The sequence below is a fragment of the Oncorhynchus tshawytscha genome, linkage group LG31 (assembly GCF_018296145.1).
Source record: "Oncorhynchus tshawytscha isolate Ot180627B linkage group LG31, Otsh_v2.0, whole genome shotgun sequence".
In the NCBI taxonomy this organism is placed as follows: domain Eukaryota; kingdom Metazoa; phylum Chordata; class Actinopteri; order Salmoniformes; family Salmonidae; genus Oncorhynchus; species Oncorhynchus tshawytscha.
In genome coordinates this window covers 6,288,759-6,298,967 of record NC_056459.1, presented here as the reverse complement: position 1 = coordinate 6,298,967, position 10,209 = coordinate 6,288,759, and the positions used below count along the sequence as shown (strand labels likewise).

General features: G+C 41.0%; 3 protein-coding genes across 3 annotated transcripts; all 3 read left to right on the top strand.

The window, feature by feature from the left end:
* Positions 1-2,679: 2,679 nt before the first annotated feature.
* Positions 2,680-5,195, top strand: LOC121841490 (trichohyalin-like). The gene has a single exon (XM_042310227.1). The coding sequence runs from the start codon at positions 3,006-3,008 to the stop codon at positions 5,052-5,054; it is 2,049 nt and encodes a 682-aa protein (XP_042166161.1). The 5' UTR covers positions 2,680-3,005; the 3' UTR covers positions 5,055-5,195.
* Positions 5,196-5,352: 157 nt separating this feature from the next.
* LOC121841495 (trichohyalin-like) lies at positions 5,353-7,643 on the top strand. Its single transcript, XM_042310233.1, has one exon. The coding sequence runs from the start codon at positions 5,431-5,433 to the stop codon at positions 6,721-6,723; it is 1,293 nt and encodes a 430-aa protein (XP_042166167.1). The 5' UTR covers positions 5,353-5,430; the 3' UTR covers positions 6,724-7,643.
* Positions 7,644-8,493: 850 nt separating this feature from the next.
* Positions 8,494-10,172, top strand: LOC121841494 (trichohyalin-like). The gene has a single exon (XM_042310232.1). The coding sequence runs from the start codon at positions 8,494-8,496 to the stop codon at positions 9,901-9,903; it is 1,410 nt and encodes a 469-aa protein (XP_042166166.1). The 3' UTR covers positions 9,904-10,172.
* The last annotated feature ends 37 nt before the right edge of the window (positions 10,173-10,209 follow it).

The following is a 10,209-nucleotide window of genomic DNA, read 5'->3' as shown; positions in this document are numbered from 1 at the left end:
ATGAGTTTGATCTGATGAAGTCTGAAACCCAGGGACAATTGGAGGAAATAGAACAAAACAAACAAGACATTCGTGTGGAGAAGGAAAAGCTGGATCAGATCAAAGCTGAGTTAGAAAGACGGTCTGAAGACGTAAATCAGGTCATGGATGAGACAAGACGGGAGAGGGGGAAGGTTGAAGAACTGGCTATCCAAACTCAAAAAGAAAGAGAAGAAATGGTGGGTTTTATGGAAAAGAACAAACAAAAGCAGAACGAACTGGAACTCATGAATGACAAGATTGAAAGAGAGAAACAAGACATTGAAGAAAGTCGGGATGTGCTAACAAAGGAGAGAGAGGAGCTGGAACAAATGAGGAGTGAGATACAGCAACAGAGAGAGGAGACAGAATCTCACATGGAAGACCAAAGGAAAGAGAAAGAACATTTGGAACAAATGACAACGGACATGAAAAAAACAGTTGCTAGAGGTGGATAATGACAAGGAAATGATAGAAAGCTCAATGGGGAACTGAGAGTGAAAGAGGCAGAAATGGTGAGAGAAAAAAGACAACATGGATAACAAGATGGCTAGGCTCAAAGAGGAAGAGGATGGAATGCGGGAAGAAATAGGAAGGAAGATGGACATCTTAAAGAAGGAAAGTTGTGAAATCAAAAGACTTAGAGATGAAATTGACAGTGAAAAGGACCAGCTGAATGCAAAATTGCTTGAGTTGGAAAAAATGCGTGAAGAACTAGATAGAGAGAAGAAGGAAGTGAACAACAGGAAGGATGAAACACTGAAAGAGAAAGATCAGTTGGAAGAGAGGCGAGGTAAGATAAGTAAGGAGAAAGAGGAATTGGATATCAGTCTAGAACTGATGAAAAGACAAAGGGAAGACTTGACAAGCTTGAAGGCTGAAGCAGAAGCACAGACCGAGCCTATGGAAATAGACTGGAAGGAAAAGCTCACGAGGGAAAGACAACAACTTGAAGATGTAAAGGAGGAGATACAGAAGGAAAAAGAAGCCTTTGAGAGAAAGAAGGGATTGACCATGAAAGAAAGAGATGAGTTTAATCTGATGAAGTCTGAAACCCAGGGACAATTGGAGGAAATAGAACAAAACAAACAAGACATTCGTGTGGAGAAGGAAAAGCTGGATCAGATCAAAGCTGAGTTAGAAAGACGGTCTGAAGACGTAAATCAGGTCATGGATGAGACAAGACGGGAGAGGGGAAGGTTGAAGAACTGGCTATCCAAACTCAAAAAGAAAGAGAAGAAATGGTGGGTTTTATGGAAAAGAACAAACAAAAGCAGAACGAACTGGAACTCATGAATGACAAGATTGAAAGAGAGAAACAAGACATTGAAGAAAGTCGGGATGTGCTAACAAAGGAGAGAGAGGAGCTGGAACAAATGAGGAGTGAGATACAGCAACAGAGAGAGGAGACAGAATCTCACATGGAAGACCAAAGGAAAGAGAAAGAACATTTGGAACAAATGACAACGGACATGAAAAAACAGTTGCTAGAGGTGGATAATGACAAGGAAATTATAGAAAGCTCAATGGGTGAACTGAGAGTGAAAGAGGCAGAAATGGTGAGAGAAAAAGACAACATGGATAACAAGATGGCTAGGCTCAAAGAGGAAGAGGATGGAATGCGGGAAGAAATAGGAAGGAAGATGGACATCTTAAAGAAGGAAAGTTGTGAAATCAAAAGACTTAGAGATGAAATTGACAGTGAAAAGGACCAGCTGAATGCAAAATTGCTTGAGTTGGAAAAAATGCGTGAAGAACTAGATAGAGAGAAGAAGGAAGTGAACAACAGGAAGGATGAAACACTGAAAGAGAAAGATCAGTTGGAAGAGAGGCGAGGTAAGATAAGTAAGGAGAAAGAGGAATTGGATATCAGTCTAGAACTGATGAAAAGACAAAGGGAAGACTTGACAAGCTTGAAGGCTGAAGCAGAAGCACAGACCGAGCCTATGGAAATAGACTGGAAGGAAAAGCTCACGAGGAAAGACAACAACTTGAAGATGTAAAGGAGGAGATACAGAAGGAAAAAGAAGCCTTTGAGAGAAAGAAGGGATTGACCATGAAAGAAAGAGATGAGTTTGATCTGATGAAGTCTGAAACCCAGGGACAATTGGAGGAAATAGAACAAAACAAACAAGACATTCGTGTGGAGAAGGAAAAGCTGGATCAGATCAAAGCTGAGTTAGAAAGACGGTCTGAAGACGTAAATCAGGTCATGGATGAGACAAGACGGGAGAGGGGGAAGGTTGAAGAACTGGCTATCCAAACTCAAAAAGAAAGAGAAGAAATGGTGGGTTTTATGGAAAAGAACAAACAAAAGCAGAACGAACTGGAACTCATGAATGACAAGATTGAAAGAGAGAAACAAGACATTGAAGAAAGTCGGGATGTGCTAACAAAGGAGAGAGAGGAGCTGGAACAAATGAGGAGTGAGATACAGCAACAGAGAGAGGAGACAGAATCTCACATGGAAGACCAAAGGAAAGAGAAAGAACATTTGGAACAAATGACAACGGACATGAAAAAACAGTTGCTAGAGGTGGATAATGACAAGGAAATGATAGAAAGCTCAATGGGTGAACTGAGAGTGAAAGAGGCAGAAATGGTGAGAGAAAAAGACAACATGGATAACAAGATGGCTAGGCTCAAAGAGGAAGAGGATGGAATGCGGAAGAAATAGGAAGGAAGATGGACATCTTAAAGAAGGAAAGTTGTGAAATCAAAAGACTTAGAGATGAAATTGACAGTGAAAAGGACCAGCTGAATGCAAAATTGCTTGAGTTGGAAAAAATGCGTGAAGAACTAGATAGAGAGAAGAAGGAAGTGAACAACAGGAAGGATGAAACACTGAAAGAGAAAGATCAGTTGGAAGAGAGGCGAGGTAAGATAAGTAAGGAGAAAGAGGAATTGGATATCAGTCTAGAACTGATGAAAAGACAAAGGAAGACTTGACAAGCTTGAAGGCTGAAGCAGAAGCACAGACCGAGCCTATGGAAATAGACTGGAAGGAAAAGCTCACGAGGGAAAGACAACAACTTGAAGATGTAAAGGAGGAGATACAGAAGGAAAAAGAAGCCTTTGAGAGAAAGAAGGGATTGACCATGAAAGAAAGAGATGAGTTTAATCTGATGAAGTCTGAAACCCAGGGACAATTGGAGGAAATAGAACAAAACAAACAAGACATTCGTGTGGAGAAGGAAAAGCTGGATCAGATCAAAGCTGAGTTAGAAAGACGGTCTGAAGACGTAAATCAGGTCATGGATGAGACAAGACGGGAGAGGGGGAAGGTTGAAGAACTGGCTATCCAAACTCAAAAAGAAAGAGAAGAAATGGTGGGTTTTATGGAAAAGAACAAACAAAAGCAGAACGAACTGGAACTCATGAATGACAAGATTGAAAGAGAGAAACAAGACATTGAAGAAAGTCGGGATGTGCTAACAAAGGAGAGAGAGGAGCTGGAACAAATGAGGAGTGAGATACAGCAACAGAGAGAGGAGACAGAATCTCACATGGAAGACCAAAGGAAAGAGAAAGAACATTTGGAACAAATGACGACGGACATGAAAAAACAGTTGCTAGAGGTGGATAATGACAAGGAAATGATAGAAAGCTCAATGGGTGAACTGAGAGTGAAAGAGGCAGAAATGGTGAGAGAAAAAGACAACATGGATAACAAGATGGCTAGGCTCAAAGAGGAAGAGGATGGAATGCGGGAAGAAATAGGAAGGAAGATGGACATCTTAAAGAAGGAAAGTTGTGAAATCAAAAGACTTAGAGATGAAATTGACAGTGAAAAGGACCAGCTGAATGCAAAATTGCTTGAGTTGGAAAAAATGCGTGAAGAACTAGATAGAGAGAAGAAGGAAGTGAACAACAGGAAGGATGAAACACTGAAAGAGAAAGATCAGTTGGAAGAGAGGCGAGGTAAGATAAGTAAGGAGAAAGAGGAATTGGATATCAGTCTAGAACTGATGAAAAGACAAAGGGAAGACTTGACAAGCTTGAAGGCTGAAGCAGAAGCACAGACCGAGCCTATGGAAATAGACTGGAAGGAAAAGCTCACGAGGGAAAGACAACAACTTGAAGATGTAAAGGAGGAGATACAGAAGGAAAAAGAAGCCTTTGAGAGAAAGAAGGGATTGACCATGAAAGAAAGAGATGAGTTTGATCTGATGAAGTCTGAAACCCAGGGACAATTGGAGGAAATAGAACAAAACAAACAAGACATTCGTGTGGAGAAGGAAAAGCTGGATCAGATCAAAGCTGAGTTAGAAAGACGGTCTGAAGACGTAAATCAGGTCATGGATGAGACAAGACGGGAGAGGGGGAAGGTTGAAGAACTGGCTATCCAAACTCAAAAAGAAAGAGAAGAAATGGTGGGTTTTATGGAAAAGAACAAACAAAAGCAGAACGAACTGGAACTCATGAATGACAAGATTGAAAGAGAGAAACAAGACATTGAAGAAAGTCGGGATGTGCTAACAAAGGAGAGAGAGGAGCTGGAACAAATGAGGAGTGAGATACAGCAACAGAGAGAGGAGACAGAATCTCACATGGAAGACCAAAGGAAAGAGAAAGAACATTTGGAACAAATGACGACGGACATGAAAAAACAGTTGCTAGAGGTGGATAATGACAAGGAAATGATAGAAAGCTCAATGGGTGAACTGAGAGTGAAAGAGGCAGAAATGGTGAGAGAAAAAGACAACATGGATAACAAGATGGCTAGGCTCAAAGAGGAAGAGGATGGAATGCGGGAAGAAATAGGAAGGAAGATGGACATCTTAAAGAAGGAAAGTTGTGAAATCAAAAGACTTAGAGATGAAATTGACAGTGAAAAGGACCAGCTGAATGCAAAATTGCTTGAGTTGGAAAAAATGCGTGAAGAACTAGATAGAGAGAAGAAGGAAGTGAACAACAGGAAGGATGAAACACTGAAAGAGAAAGATCAGTTGGAAGAGAGGCGAGGTAAGATAAGTAAGGAGAAAGAGGAATTGGATATCAGTCTAGAACTGATGAAAAGACAAAGGAAGACTTGACAAGCTTGAAGGCTGAAGCAGAAGCACAGACCGAGCCTATGGAAATAGACTGGAAGGAAAAGCTCACGAGGGAAAGACAACAACTTGAAGATGTAAAGGAGGAGATACAGAAGGAAAAAGAAGCCTTTGAGAGAAAGAAGGGATTGACCATGAAAGAAAGAGATGAGTTTGATCTGATGAAGTCTGAAACCCAGGGACAATTGGAGGAAATAGAACAAAACAAACAAGACATTCGTGTGGAGAAGGAAAAGCTGGATCAGATCAAAGCTGAGTTAGAAAGACGGTCTGAAGACGTAAATCAGGTCATGGATGAGACAAGACGGGAGAGGGGAAGGTTGAAGAACTGGCTATCCAAACTCAAAAAGAAAGAGAAGAAATGGTGGGTTTTATGGAAAAGAACAAACAAAAGCAGAACGAACTGGAACTCATGAATGACAAGATTGAAAGAGAGAAACAAGACATTGAAGAAAGTCGGGATGTGCTAACAAAGGAGAGAGAGGAGCTGGAACAAATGAGGAGTGAGATACAGCAACAGAGAGAGGAGACAGAATCTCACATGGAAGACCAAAGGAAAGAGAAAGAACATTTGGAACAAATGACAACGGACATGAAAAAACAGTTGCTAGAGGTGGATAATGACAAGGAAATGATAGAAAGCTCAATGGGGGAACTGAGAGTGAAAGAGGCAGAAATGGTGAGAGAAAAAGACAACATGGATAACAAGATGGCTAGGCTCAAAGAGGAAGAGGATGGAATGCGGGAAGAAATAGGAAGGAAGATGGACATCTTAAAGAAGGAAAGTTGTGAAATCAAAAGACTTAGAGATGAAATTGACAGTGAAAAGGACCAGCTGAATGCAAAATTGCTTGAGTTGGAAAAAATGCGTGAAGAACTAGATAGAGAGAAGAAGGAAGTGAACAACAGGAAGGATGAAACACTGAAAGAGAAAGATCAGTTGGAAGAGAGGCGAGGTAAGATAAGTAAGGAGAAAGAGGAATTGGATATCAGTCTAGAACTGATGAAAAGACAAAGGGAAGACTTGACAAGCTTGAAGGCTGAAGCAGAAGCACAGACCGAGCCTATGGAAATAGACTGGAAGGAAAAGCTCACGAGGGAAAGACAACAACTTGAAGATGTAAAGGAGGAGATACAGAAGGAAAAAGAAGCCTTTGAGAGAAAGAAGGGATTGACCATGAAAGAAAGAGATGAGTTTGATCTGATGAAGTCTGAAACCCAGGGACAATTGGAGGAAATAGAACAAAACAAACAAGACATTCGTGTGGAGAAGGAAAAGCTGGATCAGATCAAAGCTGAGTTAGAAAGACGGTCTGAAGACGTAAATCAGGTCATGGATGAGACAAGACGGGAGAGGGGGAAGGTTGAAGAACTGGCTATCCAAACTCAAAAAGAAAGAGAAGAAATGGTGGGTTTTATGGAAAAGAACAAACAAAAGCAGAACGAACTGGAACTCATGAATGACAAGATTGAAAGAGAGAAACAAGACATTGAAGAAAGTCGGGATGTGCTAACAAAGGAGAGAGAGGAGCTGGAACAAATGAGGAGTGAGATACAGCAACAGAGAGAGGAGACAGAATCTCACATGGAAGACCAAAGGAAAGAGAAAGAACATTTGGAACAAATGACAACGGACATGAAAAACAGTTGCTAGAGGTGGATAATGACAAGGAAATGATAGAAAGCTCAATGGGGAACTGAGAGTGAAAGAGGCAGAAATGGTGAGAGAAAAAGACAACATGGATAACAAGATGGCTAGGCTCAAAGAGGAAGAGGATGGAATGCGGGAAGAAATAGGAAGGAAGATGGACATCTTAAAGAAGGAAAGTTGTGAAATCAAAAGACTTAGAGATGAAATTGACAGTGAAAAGGACCAGCTGAATGCAAAATTGCTTGAGTTGGAAAAAATGCGTGAAGAACTAGATAGAGAGAAGAAGGAAGTGAACAACAGGAAGGATGAAACACTGAAAGAGAAAGATCAGTTGGAAGAGAGGCGAGGTAAGATAAGTAAGGAGAAAGAGGAATTGGATATCAGTCTAGAACTGATGAAAAGACAAAGGGAAGACTTGACAAGCTTGAAGGCTGAAGCAGAAGCACAGACCGAGCCTATGGAAATAGACTGGAAGGAAAAGCTCACGAGGGAAAGACAACAACTTGAAGATGTAAAGGAGGAGATACAGAAGGAAAAAGAAGCCTTTGAGAGAAAGAAGGGATTGACCATGAAAGAAAGAGATGAGTTTGATCTGATGAAGTCTGAAACCCAGGGACAATTGGAGGAAATAGAACAAAACAAACAAGACATTCGTGTGGAGAAGGAAAAGCTGGATCAGATCAAAGCTGAGTTAGAAAGACGGTCTGAAGACGTGTAATCAGGTCATGGATGAGACAAGACGGGAGAGGGGGAAGGTTGAAGAACTGGCTATCCAAACTCAAAAAGAAAGAGAAGAAATGGTGGGTTTTATGGAAAAGAACAAACAAAAGCAGAACGAACTGGAACTCATGAATGACAAGATTGAAAGAGAGAAACAAGACATTGAAGAAAGTCGGGATGTGCTAACAAAGGAGAGAGAGGAGCTGGAACAAATGAGGAGTGAGATACAGCAACAGAGAGAGGAGACAGAATCTCACATGGAAGACCAAAGGAAAGAGAAAGAACATTTGGAACAAATGACAACGGACATGAAAAAACAGTTGCTAGAGGTGGATAATGACAAGGAAATGATAGAAAGCTCAATGGGGGAACTGAGAGTGAAAGAGGCAGAAATGGTGAGAGAAAAAGACAACATGGATAACAAGATGGCTAGGCTCAAAGAGGAAGAGGATGGAATGCGGGAAGAAATAGGAAGGAAGATGGACATCTTAAAGAAGGAAAGTTGTGAAATCAAAAGACTTAGAGATGAAATTGACAGTGAAAAGGACCAGCTGAATGCAAAATTGCTTGAGTTGGAAAAAATGCGTGAAGAACTAGATAGAGAGAAGAAGGAAGTGAACAACAGGAAGGATGAAACACTGAAAGAGAAAGATCAGTTGGAAGAGAGGCGAGGTAAGATAAGTAAGGAGAAAGAGGAATTGGATATCAGTCTAGAACTGATGAAAAGACAAAGGGAAGACTTGACAAGCTTGAAGGCTGAAGCAGAAGCACAGACCGAGCCTATGGAAATAGACTGGAAGGAAAAGCTCACGAGGGAAAGACAACAACTTGAAGATGTAAAGGAGGAGATACAGAAGGAAAAAGAAGCCTTTGAGAGAAAGAAGGGATTGACCATGAAAGAAAGAGATGAGTTTGATCTGATGAAGTCTGAAACCCAGGGACAATTGGAGGAAATAGAACAAAACAAACAAGACATTCGTGTGGAGAAGGAAAAGCTGGATCAGATCAAAGCTGAGTTAGAAAGACGGTCTGAAGACGTGAATCAGGTCATGGATGAGACAAGACGGGAGAGAGGGGAAGGTTGAAGAACTGGCTATCCAAACTCAAAAAGAAAGAGAAGAAATGGTGGGTTTTATGGAAAAGAACAAACAAAAGCAGAACGAACTGGAACTCATGAATGACAAGATTGAAAGAGAGAAACAAGACATTGAAGAAAGTCGGGATGTGCTAACAAAGGAGAGAGAGGAGCTGGAACAAATGAGGAGTGAGATACAGCAACAGAGAGAGGAGACAGAATCTCACATGGAAGACCAAAGGAAAGAGAAAGAACATTTGGAACAAATGACGACGGACATGAAAAAACAGTTGCTAGAGGTGGATAATGACAAGGAAATGATAGAAAGCTCAATGGGTGAACTGAGAGTGAAAGAGGCAGAAATGGTGAGAGAAATAGACAACATGGATAACAAGATGGCTAGGCTCAAAGAGGAAGAGGATGGAATGCGGGAAGAAATAGGAAGGAAGATGGACATCTTAAAGAAGGAAAGTTGTGAAATCAAAAGACTTAGAGATGAAATTGACAGTGAAAAGGACCAGCTGAATGCAAAATTGCTTGAGTTGGAAAAAATGCGTGAAGAACTAGATAGAGAGAAGAAGGAAGTGAACAACAGGAAGGATGAAACACTGAAAGAGAAAGATCAGTTGGAAGAGAGGCGAGGTAAGATAAGTAAGGAGAAAGAGGAATTGGATATCAGTCTAGAACTGATGAAAAGACAAAGGGAAGACTTGACAAGCTTGAAGGCTGAAGCAGAAGCACAGACCGAGCCTATGGAAATAGACTGGAAGGAAAAGCTCACGAGGGAAAGACAACAACTTGAAGATGTAAAGGAGGAGATACAGAAGGAAAAAGAAGCCTTTGAGAGAAAGAAGGGATTGACCATGAAAGAAAGAGATGAGTTTGATCTGATGAAGTCTGAAACCCAGGGACAATTGGAGGAAATAGAACAAAACAAACAAGACATTCGTGTGGAGAAGGAAAAGCTGGATCAGATCAAAGCTGAGTTAGAAAGACGGTCTGAAGACGTAAATCAGGTCATGGATGAGACAAGACGGGAGAGGGGGAAGGTTGAAGAACTGGCTATCCAAACTCAAAAAGAAAGAGAAGAAATGGTGGGTTTTATGGAAAAGAACAAACAAAAGCAGAACGAACTGGAACTCATGAATGACAAGATTGAAAGAGAGAAACAAGACATTGAAGAAAGTCGGGATGTGCTAACAAAGGAGAGAGAGGAGCTGGAACAAATGAGGAGTGAGATACAGCAACAGAGAGAGGAGACAGAATCTCACATGGAAGACCAAAGGAAAGAGAAAGAACATTTGGAACAAATGACAACGGACATGAAAAAACAGTTGCTAGAGGTGGATAATGACAAGGAAATGATAGAAAGCTCAATGGGGAACTGAGAGTGAAAGAGGCAGAAATGGTGAGAGAAAAAGACAACATGGATAACAAGATGGCTAGGCTCAAAGAGGAAGAGGATGGAATGCGGGAAGAAATAGGAAGGAAGATGGACATCTTAAAGAAGGAAAGTTGTGAAATCAAAAGACTTAGAGATGAAATTGACAGTGAAAAGGACCAGCTGAATGCAAAATTGCTTGAGTTGGAAAAAATGCGTGAAGAACTAGATAGAGAGAAGAAGGAAGTGAACAACAGGAAGGATGAAACACTGAAAGAGAAAGATCAGTTGGAAGAGAGGCGAGGTAAGATAA

Coding starts and splice junctions, on each gene's coding strand:
- LOC121841490 (XM_042310227.1), top strand. CDS start 3,006: ATGGAAATAGACTGGAAGGAAAAGCTCACGAGGGAAAGACAACAACTT.
- LOC121841495 (XM_042310233.1), top strand. CDS start 5,431: ATGGTGGGTTTTATGGAAAAGAACAAACAAAAGCAGAACGAACTGGAA.
- LOC121841494 (XM_042310232.1), top strand. CDS start 8,494: ATGAGACAAGACGGGAGAGAGGGGAAGGTTGAAGAACTGGCTATCCAA.